Source organism: Balaenoptera borealis (genome assembly GCF_965194805.1).
Source record: "Balaenoptera borealis genome assembly, chromosome: 3".
Lineage (NCBI taxonomy): Eukaryota > Metazoa > Chordata > Mammalia > Artiodactyla > Balaenopteridae > Balaenoptera > Balaenoptera borealis.
In genome coordinates, this window is record NC_138866.1 from 167,095,280 (window position 1) to 167,115,586 (window position 20,307).

The following is a 20,307-nucleotide window of genomic DNA, read 5'->3' on the forward strand; positions in this document are numbered from 1 at the left end:
CACTTAATGGCAGCAACTAGAAGAGTGCCTGACACACAGTAGGTGCTCAGTAGATATTTGTATTGAGTGAATGACTTCTGATACATTCTTTTTTTTTTTTTTAATTTATTTATTTGTTTTTATTTTTGGCTGTGTTGGGTCTTTGTTGCTGCACGGGCTTTCTCTAGTTACGGTGAGCAGAGGCTACTCTTCATTGCGGTGTGTGGGCTTCTCATTGCGGTGGCTTCTCTTGTTGCAGAGCACAGGCTCTAGGCGCGTGGGCTTCAGTAGTTGTGGCACGCGGGCTTAGTAGTTGTGGCTCGCGGGCTTAGTAGTTGTGGCTCACTGGCTCTAGAGCACAGGTCAGTAGTGGTGGCGCACGGGCTTAGTTGCTCCGCGGCATGTGGGATCTTCCTGGACCAGGGCTCGAACCCGTGTCCCCTGCATTGGCAGGCGGATTCTTAACCACTGTGCCACCAGGGAAGTCCTGATACATTCTTGTATAGCTTTTAGCACCATGAAGATTCAAGTTCAAGATGAAGAGTCTATATATGAGGAAAATGAAGTGTAGAGACTCTAGTGGAAGTTTAACACCTGAGAGCTAAGAAAGGCCTTGCAATTGTGAAGTAGTTGATGATGTTTAATGTGCTAGTGAAATAATTATAAAGTCTAGTACAGTAGAGGACCTTCAGATGCACATCCTTATGTAACAGAAAATTGGCTCATGAAATTAGGGAAAAGCTGGTCCCCAGTTAGGAGAAAAATATTACGCTTTCGTATAGTATTATGAAATAAAGGTTAAAATAATAAAGGAACGGGAGAATAATGCTAATCAAAAGTTAACTTGACAGTTACTGAAGTACTTGAATCCTTAATAAAATAATAGAAGACAAATGTCAAAGGAGAAAGGGCATTGAGCATTTAGAGAATATCTCCAATGCAATCAATAGTCAACAATTTTGAAAGACAAATGACTTGTCAGCTGAAGTTTATAATTTCAAAACTTAATTTACATGATTGTTGAACTAAATTGGTACAGTGAAAGTGATATAAAGGATTTGATATGGATAAACATATAAAATTTTATGTGAAGAATTAATTTAGATTTGCTTGTACTCAAATATTCTCTTCGGAGAGTACACTGCGTGAAGAACAATAGTGCAAAGTTAATAATAAAAAATTAGTAGAATGTTATTGAGATTCTTGGCCAGAGAGAGTTTATCACCAATATGTCCATTAACAATTCTTTGAGCTTCTCCCAGGAGAAACCACCCCCCGTTTTTTTTCTGGTCTCCTCTGGCCATCTAATATCTGTAATTGTTTTTTCTTTGCTAAAAAGATTGCCCTTATAATACTTGAGACAATCAATGTGAAAAGGATGGAGATGGATGGATAGTCACATTCGTTCATCTCTTTTATTTATACAACAACATTGTAGCAAACATTTCCTGGCGTGGAACCTCTAAGATTAATGAGGGAGACTGACGAGAGAGTACTGGTTCTAATCAGTGAAATTAACATAAGGAGTGGTGTCACTTATGCTTTCGGAACCATGGGGACTCCTTAGAGAAGGTGGTACCCTCCAGGCTGACCTTAGAGTGGTGAAGACGGGGTAGAATGGGGAGGGAAGGACGAGGTCTGGAGGAGTATGTGGCCTCTGGTCACTTCAGAGCGTTCCAGCTGGATCTGAGCGTAGGGTGGAGAGGTGCTACTCAGATCACGGTGGGTAGGTGCCAGGGCTTAATCTGATGTCCTGTGACCCGACCGTACCAACCGTTCTGAGTCGTGACATGTGACGTGTGGGTTAGCAAAGGTGTTATGGGTGTTCTGTAAGGGATGCATCCAGATGGCCGGGCTGGAGGGAAGGCACACACGAGCTGATGAGAGTGCACCAGAAGTCTTTAGCACAGCTCAAGAAAGTTTTAGCATAGTGCAGTCCTGCTACATGGAATCCTGAAGTGTGGTGGTGGACGCTAGAAAGGCTGAATTTCATCTTCCGTGACCCGAGATCTATGGAATCATCTTAACAAGATCCCCTGGCGTGTTGTGTACACATTAAAGTGTGAGAATTTCTGACTTACAAGACCCTGCTTGGCTCATCCAGGGCTCCCTCCCTGGCATTCACTTTCTACATCACTTCTTTAACTCTACACTTTAGCCACACGGAATTGCTTGCAGTCCTTTAAGTTCTGTAGAATTTAAGCGTCTGGCCTCTCTGCCCCTTCACTTTTCTCTGGCTGCATGTTTTCTTCCTTTCTGTCCATCCCACTGGCCAAACACCACCATCACCACAACCAAACAAAACCCAAAACACACAAACCCAAACCTTCAGCACTGATGTCTTATTCATTCACTTCTTCGATGGCTCAGCACTTGTTCAGGGTGACCCCCTGGGGAGTGTGACGGTGACAAGTGCAGTGTTATTCTCTAGGAGCTGTGCGCTCAGGGGAGGCGGATCCCCAGACTCAGGATGACAGCGCGGCAGATACGCTGGTGGGATCAGGCCATAGAAGGAGCCCCTTGTAGAAGTGGTCAGGGCTTCCTAAGAGAGGAGACACCAAGAGTGTGAAAGGACAGCAGGGAAAATTTAGCCATCCCTTCTGTCGTGAAGTCTTCGAGGATGCTCTTGGAAAGGTCCCCCCTTAGGTGTTCTGGTGGCTCTTGGTATTTCTCCTGAAGCACCATGATCGCACTGCACGGGGCTGGGTGATTTGTCTGCCTTTTCCACCGTGCTGCAGCCTCCACGAAGGCAGAGGCCATGTCTGTGCCACACCCTGAGCTCCCCAGAGACTGGTGCTCAAAAGTACCCGCTGATAAAGAGAGGGAGGTTTCTGGTCCTGTATTGGTGGGCTGGTGGGGAGGAAGCCACATAATAGTGGGTTAAAGGAAAAGGGAGGGATGAAGCAGTCAGCTCTTCTTTCTCCGAGATTGCTTGTCAAGGAAAGAAGCCAGAGAGCAGTATCTGGGGAGGAACCTGGAGGAAGTGGGGGTGGTTCTCTTTTAAAGGTTTCTGAGTCGATTATTCATTTGACAAATATTTATGGGAGAAGGTACAGTTGGACCTCAGTCTTTGTGGAGGTTCCCACAAATATTGTTGAATCCAGTCGCACGTGTCCCCAGTTGATGGTGAGCAAGGACCTTCTGCCTCTTTTTCAGTGCTCATACTGTAAACAAGGTCCCTTTCATGGTCTGTTTGGTGCCATGTTTTTCACGTTTTTGTGCTTTTGGTTGGTGATTTTGCTGCTCAAAATGACCCCCGAACATAAAATGCTGTTTTGTGCTCCTAAGTACAATAAGTCTATGATGTGCCTTATGGAGAAAATACACATGTTAGTTCATCTTCAATCAGGCATGAGATTTAGTCCTGTTGGCTGTGAGTTTCACGTTCACGAATCAACAATATCTATGAAATGAGGTGTCTTTAAACAGAAACACCTGTAAAACACGGCCATTCTTGGATGGGTTGATGAAATTGCTGGGAGCAGAGGCTCCGACCTCACCTGTGGCCCCTCCTGGACCAGTGCTTCAGTACTTCTGAATTCTGGGAAGGTTAGCAGTGGTCTCACAGCACAGCTGCCGCGCACAACAGGAATCGGGTACTTTCTCTTCCAGGGGCCGCTCTGGGTCCCCGGATCAGGCAGTGAGGAAGACAGAGCCGGACTTGACACTCGCCGTCCTCCCCCTCCAGCTGGGGCGACTGTCCCTGGAAATAGACAGAGGGCACGTGCAGGGCTCAGCACACATCTGGGAGGGAAAGCATCACCACTCGCAGTAACACAGAAGTCCCCCCGCCTTTTCCTGTTCTTTCTCCGAGTATTTCGTTCATTTTCTAAGAAGAGCTCGGGAGTAGCTCCTACCTGCTCCCGGCTCCCCCGTTCGTGCTCCCACTCACTCTCCTGTGTTCTCAGCTTCAATCCCCTCCTTGCTCTCTTAAGGTATTTTTCTGAAAATACAAAAATTAGCAGCCAAAGTTTCCCACAGGCTTGTCCTAGAGAAACTCTCCCGTGCCCCCCGTTCACGTGGCTGTGCCGCTCCCCGCCCTGTGGTGAGTTGCGTCGGCACCCTGGGGTGTCATTCCTCTTCTTACCCTCGCCTCCTTCCTTCCACTCACACCCGGTTTTACCTGTCCTCAGCCCTCGCCGGGCAGGTGGGGGTCTGCTCGAGTATCTGAATGGTCAGAGTGGGATTCACTTGGAGTGATTTTTCCACAATACACAACTCTCGAAGGACTCTTGGCCCTGTATTCATTATTCTGTAGACTCCTAGAGGAGCTGTGTCTAGTAGATGTTGGCAAGTGCGTGTTGACGTCACACCTGCCACAGCAGAACAGAAAGGGGACCCCAAATCAGTGAAAGGGCCAAGGTAGCCCTTGGAAGCACTGTTTTCTCTGCTCTTGGGGCTTCCTGGGTGTTCCCCATGGGCCCGGAGGGAGCTCAGGACCCTGACAGCACCCACCCTGTCCCACGTTCTGTCTTAGCAAAGGATTTGGGGACACTGAGTTTTTATGTCCGGATTTAGTAGCCAGTGCACATTTGTATAAGCCCCTGGTCACTCCCATAATGGCCTCAGGCCAGCCCTCCCCTCCCCCAGGAGGCCGGGAGGTAACCACGAAAGGCTTTCCACCTCAGCAGCCAGACCAGAACCACTCTCTCCTACCCTCAGGGACGACAGGATAGCAACCCCCAAATGAAATCTTTAATGGTTAGGAAGTTTTTTTGTTGCTGACTGATGTATCTTTTTTTTTTTTTTTAATTAATTTTTGGCTGCGTTGGGTCTTCGTTGCTGCACACGGGCTTTCTCTAGTTGCGGCGAGCGGGGGCTACTCTCCGTTGCGGTGCGTGGGCTTCGCATTGCGGTGGCTTCTCTTGTTGTGGAGCATGGGCTCTAGGCGCGTGGGCTTCAGTAGTTGTGGCACGCAGGTTCAGTAGTTGTGGCTTGCGGGCTCTAGAGCGCAGGCTCAGTAGTTGTGGCGCACCAGCTTAGTTGCTCTGCGGGCATGTGGGATCTTCCCGGACCGGGGCTTGAACCCGTGTCCCCTGCATTGGCAGGGGTATTCTTAACCACAGGGAAGTCCCGCTGGCTGAGGTATCTAAGAAAAAATGTAGGTTCCCACTTTGGGGGCATGTGCGCATGCGTGCGGGGAGGGAGGCGGGGCGTTTGCAATGATAGCGTGAAGACCTGTCCTCCAGGTGCAGCCCTAACGGGCTGATGCTGTTAGGAGGAGGAGCAAAGTGGAGTGAGAGAAAGGGGTAGAGGAATCCCACTGGCGTCCTGAGCTCCTGCAGGCCCACTGTCCGGCGCTGTTGCCGGCGGGGGAAGGGCCGACCCCTCTCGCAGTGTCCGCGGGCTCCAGGCTCTCTCGTGCGGCCTGGTTAGGCGGGGGACGCACCGAAGGCCGGGCGCTGATGGAGAGGAACGGGAGCCCTGCCCGGCTGGGCTGTGCTGGTGGCTGTGTCCTGCGGTGAGAACCTCCGCTCCCCTTGTCTCTTGGGTACTTAATCCCCGGGTGCTTTTCCTTAAACCTGTCGTATGTTTGTCCTTCCTTTAAACTTTCCTTAATTGCCCCTTTCCGAGTCAGCCGTCTGCTGCTGGATTGGATGGATTTGAGGAGTTGGCGCCCTTCGAGGAGCAGCCACGGGGCATAGGACCCTGGGCAGTGAGAACGGGGGTGGGTGGAGGCCAGAGGCTCCTTGCGGTGGGGTCGGGGGGAGGCACGGAGGCACCCGAGCGTGGAGCATATTGGAGGAGCCAGCAGGGCGCCAGGACGGGTGCGGCGGGAGGAGACTTCTAGGAGACGGGGTTAGAGAGATGCCTTCAGTCCCGGTGGCTGCAGGCCTTGACCTCGAGACATCTCGCCTGGGACCTTCTGTTTAATTCTTAGGAGGGCTTTTATTTACTCTTTTAAATTGAGATAACTGTAGAATCACATGCAGTTGTAAGAAAGAATATAGAGAGCTCCTTTGTATATTTCCCTTACTGGTAAGATTTTGAAACACTGTAGTATTAGATCACAGCAGCACTGAAACAACCCGCTGATCTTACTCACATATGCCCACTTTTACTTGTACTCATATGAGCAGTTGGAGGGCTCCTGATCGGGGTGGTCGTGTTATCGGTTTCAGCATGAGAATTCTAATGATGCCAGTTTCGTATGCCTCAGAAAAACTCTTGGTTTTATTTTGTAAACATTCATATGACATTAGAAGATTGCATGTATCCCCTTGGCTCTCTTTTCTCTCTTTTCCCTCCTCATATGTGTCTAAGATTCAGTGGGACCAGTGAACGCATCCTCTTATCTATAGAAGTGGGTTTTAAACTCAATCTTTCCAAGGAATCACCTGTTATCTCTAGTGAAGTGTAAGCATATTGAGGCTTTGACACGTCTTAGTTCTTCCTGGACAGCAGTGCGGTCAGCTCCAAACGGCACGGATGAGGAGTCTATTGACAGGCGCTCCAGGGACAGCTGGGTCACAGAGGAGCAGTGTGACCTTTGACCCAGCCCTACAGTCTCTATCCAGGCCTCAGTGCACTTATCTGTAAATGTGATATTTCAATTTATCTCTGAGGCACCTTCCAACTATAGTATTCTTTATTTATTGCTTGTATATATATAATATATATAATAACAGGGTGATAAAGTCATTTTATATCCTTCTCTCTGAGTCATTCATTGTTTTTTCAAGCTTATTTCCTGCCTTGCCTTCCCTAGATTTCTTCCAAGGATTTTATCTCAGTAAGTGAAATACTGATAAATACCTTTACAAAAAGGGGCAACTTATATTGGAAGGTGGACTTTGCAATCCTGATGCCAGGTTTTTCTCCCCGTGGCATGTGTTAATAACTTGGTCCTTCTCACTGTGAGATGTGTCTTTAGGAAATGTGTAATTGCCCCAAAGATGGGGGAGACGGTCTTCATTTTGCATGAAGAGTAATTATGCTGTTTGCATCGTATGTTCTAATAGAACTTGTGTCACTGCATACGTATTATTTTTAGATTTGGTTAAATACCTTGATGACTGCTGCCTGTCTTATGGAAAAGGTTTCTTCATTGCCTTGAGTGGGTAAATAATTTAAAAATCACTTGAAGAATAAAAGAAGAGAAACATTGGGAAAGTTGATTAGGAGTAGGGATGCAATGTGTAACCGTTAAAAATGTATGTATCTGCCCTTTTAGTATTTGTTCTAATTCATTATTAGATGTTCCATTTGCCCACTTATTTAAAAGGCACCTAATCTAGAGAAGCAAATCAATATTTACAGTGCATTAGTGCCACAGAGAATTTGAGATCTTGTGATGAGGGTTTATTGCTGTTTTATCCACTCTTCAAAGGAAGGCACACATCAAACAGCTGTCCGGGACCCAGTGACATCGCGCCCACCCCCGTGTGCTTCATCCAGTAGCTTAATTATTGAAGATCCTCATCTTTGAATTTTATTGTTAATATTTCAGAGGGTATACTTTGAAAAGATATATATTAAATAACTCAGAAGATTATGAGGAGAGAAAGTTTTATTATCGTGTTTTGAAAGGCATTGATTTTCTTAAAATGGAGGGTGAGGAATCGAAATAATAATGACCAAATTACCTGAAATGAGAAGCTCCCATTATTTCTAATTGCTCTGAAGAACACAAATTACATCAGATTATTAGTAATGCTGAAATAGGCCGTGAGCCCCAGAAATATGCAGCAAATTATAGGCAAAAAGGCCGTATTTGTATTTTATTTCTCTGAGGCCAAGACAAAATTGCATTCTTTCTGCAATATTATGCTTTATCAGTGCAGTGAGAGGTGGGGAGCTTGTCAGATGAATCAGGCAGTTGTGTTTCGTGCTTCTTTTTGTTGATAAGACCAGGCGTTTGGAAGAATCTCTTTCCTTAAAATCAGGTTTGGTTCATCCAAAGACCTCACGCCAGTTGTGGCTCCTTCTGCTCTGTTACCCACAACTCTGTGCATCTTCTTCCTCCTTTGTTGCTTGTAATACTTTCACTTATTTAGATGCAACTGGTAATTCCTGTTGATACTATTTTGAAATGCTTTTCTATTTTTTTTCTAGTACATCTTCATAAATTGTTTTAAGTTCTGTTAGGATGAGGTTTGGTGGATGATTACTAGTATAGAAGTGTATCCAATGTGGAATCACACAATTTTTAGCATTAAAAGGATCTTTTGTCCCCATTAGTGCAGCCTCTGGTTTTATAGATGGGGAGACTGAGGTCCAGTGAGGTGAACCAACATGCCAGGATTGTGCGTTCAGGCCAGTGGTTCTTAATGTGTGTGGTCTATGGGTCCTTCACATCAATAAGGCCATTTCAGGGAGACTGTTACGCAAAACTCTTTTCATGGTGTTCCAGAAACATTTTGTGTTGTTCACTGGGTTGACAAGTGCACCAGTGGTGCCCAGACGCTGATGGGTAAGAGGCAGGCTCCTTGGCACAAAGTGAGATGGTAGCACCAAATGTATTCTTCACCCAACACACCCGCAGTTTAAGGAAAAAAGCCATTTTATCTACTATTCTTGATGAAGCAGCAAAATGATGACTTTTAAAAAATCCTGACCCTTGAGTACACAATTTAATATTTTGTGTGCCAGCATAGGCAGTAGGCATAAAGTACTTGTACATATTGAAGATCAGTGGTTTATTGAGAAAAACTTTCATGTGATAGTTTGAGTTGTAAGCTAAGGTAACCATTTTTAGTGGAACACTATTTTTGTTTGAAAGAAGGCTGGAAAAACTGTGCTTATTCAGACTTTGGTGTCTGGCAGGGTTTCTAGAAAATGGATGAAGTGAGCCTGTCACTACATGGCAAACGACTGACAATATTTGTTGCCAAAGATAACATTCAAGCTTTCTAGTAGAACTAGATTTTGGAAAAACTTATATCCCACTGTGAGCATGACAACTTCCCAGTACTTAATGATTTTTCTGATGGAATTGGTAATGATGTTCACATATGTGACTTTCTGATGTAAAGAAATATATCAACATTCAGAAGATTGGCAAAACGCAATTAATAATATATTCCAAATAGCTAATGTTACAAAATTTGTCACAGGTAAAAGATCCAAGTCCAGGTGTAAGACAGACAAATGTTAACAAAGAATGGGAAGTTTACATTCCATACTGTAGCTAACCTTTGAGAAACTAATTTCTCAAGCTTTGGTGTGGTATCAAAGAAGAAGATATACAGTTATCTGAAAAGATTACTAACATTTGATTTCCTCTCCCAGCTAAATATTTGTGGAGCTCGTTTTTTCTTCATACACTAGGTCATATTGCAGCAGGTTGAATGCAGAAGCAGCAGTGAGAACCCAGATGTTTGCTACCGAGCAAAATGTGAAACAGTGCTGCTACCCCACTACATATGCTTTATTCTGTAAAATTGTTTTCATAAAATTCTGTTGTTTATGTTAACATGTAATAGGTTTATTATTGTTAACTTAAAAAATGAATAAGTAAATATTAAAAATTTTTTTCAATTTCACTTCTAGTATGGTAAATATCCCGGGCTATAATCCACATAAACAAAACCTCTTTGGGGTCCTCAGTAATTTTTAGAGTGTGTGAAAGGGTCCTGTGGTCAGAGTTGAGAAATACCGGTGTAAGTGGGTCTCGCTTGGGGCATGCTACACCATCTTATACATCATACTTCCTCTATTGAACCAGTAGAGGTTTTTTTTTTTCCTTCTCCTATTTTAGCATTTTTGAAATTGGGACTCCAGTTGTTTCAGTCTGTATGTATAGCTGATGTAATAGTTCTTTAACTCTCCCAAATCTAATGATGGTATTAGTTAAAAATCAGTGTTTGATTTCTAGGTGTAAGTAATTTTACTGTGAAAACAACAAAATTTTTCCCTTTTACAAAATTGAGACTAATGTTTATATCTGCAAGTAGCTAGAAGTGGAGTTTATTTTCCAATGAATGGTTGAATAATAGAATTAATTTTATGATTTGGGTGGTGATGGAGCACTGACCCAGGCGCCTCAAGTTCTGGACAGGAAACTGTCCCTGTGCTCCTCCGGTCACCTCTCCGAGCCTCCGCTTACTCATCTGTGAAGCAAGTTGCGTGTTTCTCCACTGGGACTAACGTTAAAAACAGAAAAAGATTTAGATCCTTTCAAGTCACTGGTTTTTAATGTTATTTAATCTCTGTGTGTGTGTGTGTGTGTGTATAAACTGGATGAAAATGACATAATTTTCACACAACTATAAAACCAAGAAGAAATTATAAACCAATAAAAATGTAAATTTTCACCATCAGTGTGAGACACTGTGTCTAAGTCGTAGGCAGTATGGGCGTGGACACGTGGTGTGTTACAGGGTCTTTATATTTGGACCCCGTTTTGCTGCCTGTGTGCAGCACTCTGATACTCTGTTCTTGCAGCTCAACAATTGCAAGAAAACCTTAACTTCAAGATCATCATGATGTCACTTGGTGTTCCTTTGTTGAGAACACGTAGTTTACTTTTTAAAATGAGTTCTGTTCTTTTCTCATTCGCCTGGTAATCAGATCTAGGACACCTTCCTGAATTTGACTGTGGCCACCACTGTAACCATGGGGTCTGAAACTGCACGGGGGTACTCAGTTAGAGGATGGTGCAGATGAAAGATCCAGACTGTCCTTATATTCATTTCTTTTATCGCTATCACTAAAATGAAAACGAGAAGTGGAATGAATGTGTGAGCAACTCGTAGGAAGGGTTGCCTAGTAGCACGTCTCCTGGGACATCCTTTACAGTGTGTTTGATGTAGATGCTGCCTGGGGGCTGGGCCCCAGCATCTCCCCAGAAGGTGCAACCCAAGGGTCTGCAGCCCTGCTGTAACCCCCTGGTCTCCAATCCTCTTTCTTTCCCTGCACCTAGAATTTTGAGAGTTACAGATACAAAGAGGTAAAGTGCTAATTATTTGTGTCTGTCTCAGACTAACAGATTAACACAGTGATCATGTCCCTTCAGAAGATGATGATCCTAATTATGCATCTAATCTGAATCATGTCTGCAATGTGTTTCTCTTGGGGAAATTTTCAGAAACAAGTTGAGTAAGCTGTTTTATTGCGTCCAAGTGAATTTGGTGAAATGTATAGTCCCTGAATTTATTTGGGGGTTGAAATGGACTTTCATGTGGTTATTTTATTATTGTGGGTACTGCTTTTAGTCATTACCTCTGTACCATTTTTAAAGGCCTTTTGTGAACTAATAGTGCTTCTTTTAGACTTAACACACACACACACACACACACACACACACACACACACACACACACACAGATATTGAGGTATACAGAATTCCTTAACAACTAAGTAATCAGCGACCCTGTAATTGGAAAGCAACAGAGCCCATATCTAAGGAGCATTATTGTTATTTCCCAGAAGTATTTTATTCTTCTTCCTCACCATTTTATTGCTTTTCTGCTTACATTTTTGATTTTTGAATGTGGGAACAATTTTGTTAATTGGGAGGGAACTTTTTTATGGTAAGAGCATTGTACTATTAACACACATAGTTCCTTAGATGTATATTTTTGTGAACTTGTTTTGAGAGTGATTGTATAGTTCTTTGTTGTGTTTTATTTTTATTTTTTTGGTGCAAATTATAAGCAGCAAGAGCTGTCACAAGACTTTACACACACTTTTTACACACTGAAAATTGAAAATTATTCTTCCCCATAATTTTCATGTATGTGTTTCTCTCAGCAAGTTAAGATAACCACCAACAATATTAAATGTTCAGTATATTTTTTTCTCTGGTAGTGTTATTCAGGCTCTTTCTTGGTTATCAAATCCTTTATTGGAAGCAAATGTTAAATGCAATATTATTATGATTCATATGCTTCTGTTTTCTCTGGTTGTTTCTAATTTGCTTTAACATACTGGATTGACAGTGGTTTACATAGAACCTTCAATGTATGTAAATAGTCTATCTTTAGTTTCATATCCTCAAGGATCTCCGTAGCCACACCACTGAGCAAATGCATCAACATTCCAAAAATGTTTCTCATGGTAAATGATGAGTTTACTCCTTCACTGCTAAAGCTGCTTTGTTAGAGGCTTTTTATAAATATTTAACTTGTATCCTAGTTTTTGAAAACAGATTACTCTAAGCGTAATATCATCTAAAATTTTTGTCTTATGTTTATTATGCTTTTCACTCTGTTGATGTGTGGGGCTTTTGGTTCTCATTCTCAGTGCTACAGACTCATGTGCCTTTACTCTTCTCTCTGGTTTTGTAGTTCTGTTTCTTTTCTGTAACGGTGATCACATCTGCTAGGATGTTCTCAGTGCTACCATTACAAATTTTAGCCTGGGTTTGTTGTTGATTTTGCTAGAGTAATTGCAAGCACACTGCTCTTTCATTGGAATACAGTTGCTAAAACACCATCTTTTATGTAATTGTGTATGTGAGTATATGGCAGACACTACCTGCGTATTGGTGTACTACTTTTAAGATTTCCGTTTTCTTAAGGATAAGAAACATGTCTGTGCTCTGTACTTTCTGATAATACTTTATTGAACAAACGAAATATTTTATTTAACAGATTTCTTTAATAGCTGAGCCAAACCAATATCAGGATGATGAGAACAGCAGTGGTGATTATTGTCGCTCTCTATCGAGTGCACACCGTGTGTCAGACACTGTCTTACGCACTTTAGCTCATTCAGTCCTCCCGGTACCCTTAGGAGAGAAGTACTGTTTTGTTGCCGTTTGTGTAGGAAGGGACCACAGGCAGAGGACAGGGAGGCCACTTGCCCAGAGCCACACAGGTAACCAGTGTGAAGTGCAGATACCAGCCCGGCCTTCTCACTCCAGGTATCCTGGAGGTACCATGTTTCTTTTGCAGTGAAGTCTTTAAAGGGACTAAAGGAATTTCTATTTACGAGGCTGGCCCACTGTCACCTTAAAGTGTTATTCTATTCTTTAATCTTTTGATTTAACTACCTTTACCCTAACTTGTAGTTTTCAGACGTTAGGTTATCTTTAATAACGCTGTTTTGTGTTGTAGATATGCCTCTTCACGTCCGACGAAGCAGTGACCCAGCCTTAATTGGCCTCTCCACGTCTGTCAGTGATAATAACTTCTCCTCTGAAGAACCTTCACGGAAAAACCCCACACGCTGGTCGACAACCGCTGGCTTCCTCAAACAAAACACCGCCGGCAGCCCTGCAGCCTGTGACAGGAAGGTAACTGCTTCTAGGTCGTGTCCTCTTTCTGTCAGTGATGGGAGTCAGCCGTGGACCAGGCCCTTGCTTCCATAGCGTCCCTGCTACGTCCTCTGTGACCTTCACACCAAAGTTCAGATAACTTCTTCTTTTGTACTGCCCTTGAGTTTTCTGATTAAATCCTTGCTATATATTGTGTATCTATTTATGTATCCATTTTTGGAATGGATAATATGTTCCTATGATGAAGAATGAAACCTTTTAACAAGAAGTATGTACGCCTAAGGTCCCTCTCCTAAGACCTAACTTGTCTGCTGATCACCCCATGTCTCTTCCTGGGCAGCCCCATTATGAGCTTTTTGCATGTCCTTACAGGGATCTTTTGCGCATGTATAAGCACATATTCATGTTGGTCCCTGAGGTACATTAAAGAAATCACAGCATGTGAACCATTAAGGATGAAAGTGGGCGCCATCCATGGTCATTTGCTCTCTCTACTCAATTGAAACGAAATGGAAGTGTACTGTCTAGTCTTAATAATATTCTCTTCTTTGACCAAATTTAATTTGTCCATGACCTAATTTATTTAGTCTAAATAAATAAGCTTTATTTTAGTCTATTTAGTCTACTTTTTCCAATTTGTGTTAATGCTCCTTGTCATATATTCCTACAGAAGCCGTACCATCCCATTCTGTTATACCTCTAACCTTTTACCCAATGAGCTTTAAGCTGTGCTTGCCATTTTCACTGCTGAATCTATAAAATAGATTCTCAGCAAACATCTGTTCAATGAATTAATACACATTTTTCAGTGCAGCCAGTAATTGAGCACCATACATATCGAGAAGTGTGGAAATATATTAATCACATATTAATAGTAAAAATCAATGTAGTTTGATATTTGCTTGATTTATCCTTTGCATCTGTGTCAAAATACCTGTTTTAAATATTTCTTTTATCTTGGTTTCACATTTCAACAAACTCTTCTTTGTACCAGTTCAAGTAAAGAAAAAAAAAGAAGGGAATATGTAAGTTTAAACTGAGAAGAATCTACCAAGAAAATACAATGTACTATAGTCTGATTTTTTGGATGAGGGGTTTAACTCTTCTGTTATATTTTATTAGATATGTGATGAGTTTCTTCTCATTGAGATTAGCCTGAAAATTTAGAATGCTTTATCATGCAGTAGACTATTCAAAGAATCTGGTTTCTGAATAGGCCTCGTGACCTTTAATTTGTGTTCGGAATAGACCTGATTTCCATGGATATTCACAAATATATAACAAGTCAAGTTGGTAGTTTAAAAAAATTTATTACTTTAAAAAAAGGTTTTCGCTTAGTTGAAAGATAGGGGGTCAGAAGTCACTGAGGTAATCAAAATTTTCTTTTTAACTCATTCAACATCTTGGCTGTATGAGTCAGCTTCAGTTACAGCAGACAGAATCACAGGAGCTATTTTAAACATAAAAGGACTTAATATTGAGAATTTGCTTTTCAGAAAATTATTGGAAGGGCTAGAAGAGCAGACCATAGGCTGGGCCCCCAGGGCTTTCTGGACAGTGCAGTACAGCGTGTCTAGCTGGCCTGGGGAGGGGGCAGAGGTGCAGGACCTGGCGTCCTGCTGCCTGCACTGGCCCAGTAGACGTTAGCACTGTCTCCACCTGTGCTCACCTTGCCGCCTGTCACCTGTGGAGCTGGGCCTGAACCCAGGAACACCCTAGAAAAAGCCGTCATCTCCATGGCTTGCCACTAATAACAGCCCAAGAAAATCCCCTATTTCACAATTATCATTAAAATCTCAGGCTGTTGAATCCAAATGGGCAGAATGTAGTTTGCTCCAGATCCTTATGTCTAGGGGTGTCTGGGAAACGGACTTTAGCCTTCCAGGCTCTGCAGCCCAGGGAAGCTGCCTGGAGAGGATGGAGATGCTTATGGCCAGTTAACCATGTCCACCTCACTGCCATTCTCTTTTATTTTGTTTTATTTTTTGGCCATGCCACGTGGCACGTGGGATCTTAGTTCCTCAACCAGAGATTGAACCTGCGCCCCCTGCAGTGGAAGAATGGAGTCGTAACCACTGGATAGCCAGGGAAGTCCCTCATTCGTTGTCTTTTAAATAACATGTGTCTATCATTGTAAAAAATTGGGCAACTAGTAGAATAGAACAAAATTACATTATCCATAATTCCAAACTCATCAACAACCAGTACGAAGATATTAGTGAACACACACACACACACACACACACAAAGTCGGAGTCATTCTTTGTCTACATATTTGCATCCTGATTATTTCTACATTTTTTTCATCTCACAGGGATTTCCCCTGGTGTGAATTTTATTAGAAAATATATTTAATGAACGCCAAGTATTCCAGGGTAGAGTATACTTTATCATTCTCTTATTGTTGGACATTTATACTATGTTTTTTTACATTATAAGTATCAGCACTGTAAGACAAAATTGAATATAATTTTGTTTTAAAAATGGTTACTTTACCCAACAAGCTTTTTCCCTGTTGGGAGTGGTACTTAATGTAGCCAGATGCCTACACTTTCCCATGGCAGAGGCCTTGATTCACACACATATCTCTAGATGAAATCGTATTCACATACGACACACATAAAAGGTAATGTGTAATGAGTTTGTCTTTTGAATTATCTTTGGCTTTACTTTTCGAATACCTATTTACTAAGTTTCCTAGTCTAGATTTTTAAGCTGTTTGTATCTTAGTCTGAGCCGTTTGTTTTTTTTTTTAACAGGTATATGTCTGATAAATGCTGTCTTATTTTCAGTTATAAAAATGACTTCCAATGTCTTCAATATTAAGAAAGGATGCTTGGAGGAAAGCATACTTGCTTATCAGTATTAAATTTATTTATTTCTGTTGCGTCCATGAGAGCTTGCCTATGCTGGGCAATTTCAAGATGTTATAAATTCTTATCAGCATGTAGAGGTTTAGGTTTTCTGTATGAAAACACGGAAATCAATTAGTTAAGGGTTCACAGTCCTGTGATTCATTGATCTCTAATGGTTAAAATAGGTTGGTGTTCCTGTATAACTCATCTGCATATGTAAGTAGCTTCTATTCTTCCGAGTTAAATAAGCAAAACAGTTTTAGTGTAATGTCACCGGTCAGTTAAAATCTCTTATTTCCGAACCCGGCAGTTCCTTTCTCGTGTGTGAGAGCACGGCCACGTTGAACTCTCCCTTGTGGTTCAAAACCACAGATGAGAGGTGGAGTCTTCGCAGTTAAAACTGTGATACTGTTTCATCCCGCTGTCGAGTTTAGAGGGCAAAGTTCACAGATTGTGGTGCTACTAAGCCAGGTGAGGGCTCCAAGAGACCAAGGGTGTCACGGGCTTCTGGATTTCTTAAATTCTGTCGTAGTTTTATCTGGCCGTGAGGCATAGAGGGGAAGAGAATCTTGGCTTTTTTTCAAAGTTCTTTGGAACATTGGCTTATTCCTGTTACCCAGCTCTTGGTGGCTGGCTGCCCTTTTCAACTCTTAGAGACCATTTTGCTCACAATTTGTGTGGAAAGTATCTTGCTGGAAGATGTATTTTCATTTGAGATTTTGTGTGTGCATATTAATACTTCATCTTGGGAAAGAGTATTTCAGTCAGTGTGAATTCTCAAGTCGTTTTGCCAGCTCTTTAGCCATCCTTACTAGGTCCGTGTCCCTGTGAATGAAGAGGCCACCAAATATGTGGATAGGGTTTGATTCATTCCACTGTAATGAGGCACTTATCAGAATCAGTCTGCCATGAGGTTTTGGGAATCAGGTCTGTTCTGTTCATTGGGCAGTGGTTGTAAGCTGTTGTTCCTTCCCGTAAATAATAAGAGGTGTTGTTTTTCTAAGTTATATTGCCCCCCAACTAACATGGGTAGAATTAGCATAAAATCATATTTTGACTAGTTTCCAAGAGAGATTCTTACCTGATCAGGGAAAGGGAGGAAAGTGGTAAGAGAACATATTGCCTTGGCATCATTAGGTTAAAAAATTTTTTTTCCCATTTCTTAAAGAGATGTTTAAGAACATCTCTGGATGTTTCTGACCCTCTGGGTTTATTATTTCTGTTTGATTTAGTTGCTTGCCACATTTGATATCTTTCCAATACCCCTGATGCATGCAAACTCTTGGAAGAGGTGCTGTCTTAATTATGTCTTTGTCACCTCTCTTTCCATTACATTCAAAGCAATGTGAGATCTTCCTTCTAACTTTAGAAAATGATTTTTACAAATCTTTCTTGTGGTATATTTTGAGTCCCCAAACAGTTTTGTTTTTTTTTTCCCCGATAATAGTATTTCTTGCTCTTTGCATTTTCTAAAGTAATGAAACATAGAAAGAAGCAGATAAGTAATTTGGGGTCTTGGTGTTGAGGAGTGTTGACATTTGGTGTATGATTTGAGGACTTCTGTGGAGCATAGTGTAGCTCTACACAGATGGTGGCTGTTCTTGGTATCAATGGGGAGTCATCCCATCAGTACAGTTTAACTTCCTGCCTTTTTCCCTAATCTGTGTTATACCGAGAGCATTTTCCTTTGTCTTGTAAATATCGATGCTTTGCACAAGGTTCTATTACGGTAATGATTTTCTGGAGTTGTTTATTAACTTTATTTGGTGATTTTTCTTGTTGCTTAACATATTTATACTTCAGCCTTTTTTTTCTTTTCTTTTTTTGCTCTTATAAGTAACCTTTAGAAGTACCCTTCAGAGAATATCCTTATATACCAATTTATGTTGACATCTCTCATTATTTTCTTAGAGCTGATTCCTTAAGTAGACTTATTTGACCAAGGAAACAAACATTTTTAAAGCTATTGATAATTGCTTCCCATAAATTCATGAATAATAAAGTGAAAAGTACTTATGATGTATAAAGAGCTCTGTGAGAAGTCCTAGATGGGGTGGGCTGGGGGATGAGAGGTAGGATGCAGAGCACCAAGAAGCAACTGGTACTGTTTCTGAGTTCCAGAACTTACTGTCTTATTGAATAGTTTAATAGTTCCATTGGCTGTGTATCAGAATTACCTGTGGACTTTTAAAAGATGAAACACACTTATACCAATAGATTCATTTACCCATTTCAGGACGTTTGTGTGTTTTTATTTAAAGCTTCTCTGTTCATTCCGGGGCACAGTCTTTTTTAAAGAACTTGGGTCCAGCGGGAAGCGGAAGGTATCTTTGTCTGTCAAGAGATGGCAAATAGGAATATAATCGTTATTTGGGTATGTCTTCGTTTGGGCTAATTTTTCTATCTTAGAATAGAATCTGAAACATTTAACATATTTGGTTTTGTGACACTTCTTTTCACACTTAGCTCAAATTTTTAAAAGAAAAGCTGTTAATTTTTTTTTTTTAATTTATTTATTTGTATTTATTTATGGCTGTGTTGGGTCTTCGTTTCTGTGAGAGGGCTTTCTCTAGTTGTGGCAAGCGGGGGCCACTCGTCGTCGTGGTGCGCGGGCCTCTCACTGTCGCGGCCTCTCTTGTTGCGGAGCACAGGCTCCAGACACGCAGGCTCAGTAGTTGTGGCTCACGGGCCCAGTTGCTCCGCTCCATGTGGGATCCTCCCAGACCAGGGCTCGAACCCATGTTCCCTGCATTGGCAGGCAGATTCTCAACCACTGCGCCACCAGGGAAGCCCGCTATTAATTTTTTTAGTTTTTTTTAAAAAAATATTACAACACCCCATTGAGATATTGGATCCTATCTTATCAACACAAGGCTAGAACAGGAAATATTTTTCTAGACAGAAGCTATGATAAAAGCACTGTTTCTGTTTACTGTTACTTGGTGCATCCCCCCTCCCCTCCAATCTTAGTTCAAGTGCATTTGAATATGTAAGGTCAGGACACTGAATTCCCAGCATTAGGGTCACCAATCAGGCACAAGAAACCTCCAGAAAATGTCTGCTCCCTGTTTTACTGAGAGCGAGAAAACCTTTGCAGTTGATACACAGACAATACAATAGCAATGACATTTGAATCCTGCTCCACGTGGCTCTTTAAAATAGCTGCTTACTGGCTCATTCATTCATTCGTTTGTTTATTCATTGTAAAATGATATTCTATATATGTTATATATATAACTGAATTACTTTGCTGTACACCTGAAACTAACACAACACTGTAAATCAACTATGCCTCAATTAAAAAAAAAAAGAAATGGATATTTGCTCTCTTTAGAATTTAAAAAAAAAATGAGAACTTTGCTTTTTATGCAGGACCTTTGTAAAAGCTTATAATCTTGATCAAGTAATTAAGTACAGACATTAAAAAATAAATAAATAAAGTGATATTCTAAATTTACCTATTTTTTGCTTTCTCATCCTCTTCTCAAACCTTTGGCTTCTTAGTCTGCTTCTTCTCATTTTTTCTTTCTAATGTGGAAGGTGAGTCATATTGGTAAATTTTTTATTTTTGAATTAGTCCATTTGACCAGCTGGCTATTAAAAAAAAAGTTGTCTATCCTTTGGTTATTTATGGGCCAACCATAGCTGCCAGCTAGTTACAATAACCATCTAAAACCTCAAAGGATGGGCTAAGAAGTTTTTTAAAACTACGTTTCCTTTGCGAGAGCCCTATAGCTGTGTTTAATTTTCTGGGGTATTTGCTTCAAGGGAAATCCAGCTGAGACCCAGGTCTTAGGCTGTCCTGCTACAACATTTGTACTTCTGTAAAAGGCCTCTAAAACTATAAATTTCACCCTTCTGTTTTGCATATTAAAAGATCTTAATTTGAATGCACTGCATTTTTGTTCAGTAAGTGATGGTTCTACTCATTTTTAAAATAGACTAACCTCAAGTGCCAAGGTGCCTTAGCCTGAGCTGTTAATAACCGAGACTTATCTATTTCTGTGTCACATTTAGGAATATAATCCCCCATCACATACTTTAAATATTATAATTTGTGTTCCAAGTTATGAAATCCTAAGGTGCTATTGAGAAAATGTTTAAGCCTGGGTGTGATATTTTTAGAGTTCACAAACCATTCCAGGAATATAAATCCAAAGCAATTTCAGAATCCTCGTTGAGCACCCTCAAAGTTGCATATCATACAGAGGGAAATGAAGATGTTATACCCGTTTTTCTTGATTTGGGAGAGGAGACCAAGAACTGGCACTGATTAAACTTTATTAAACAAAAATTCACGTATTCTTTAGA

At 41.5% G+C, this 20,307-nt stretch overlaps 1 protein-coding gene across 27 annotated transcripts in view; it reads left to right on the forward strand.

The window, feature by feature from the left end:
* Positions 1-20,307, forward strand: part of PARD3 (par-3 family cell polarity regulator) — a 625,186-nt gene that overhangs the window by 269,868 nt on the left and 335,011 nt on the right. For all 27 annotated transcript variants that reach the window (XM_082385261.1, XM_082385255.1, XM_082385273.1 and 24 more), the window contains exon 4: positions 12,981-13,159. In XM_082385261.1, the coding sequence (XP_082241387.1) occupies positions 12,981-13,159 (179 nt within the window). The remainder of the gene's footprint in view (positions 1-12,980; positions 13,160-20,307) is intronic.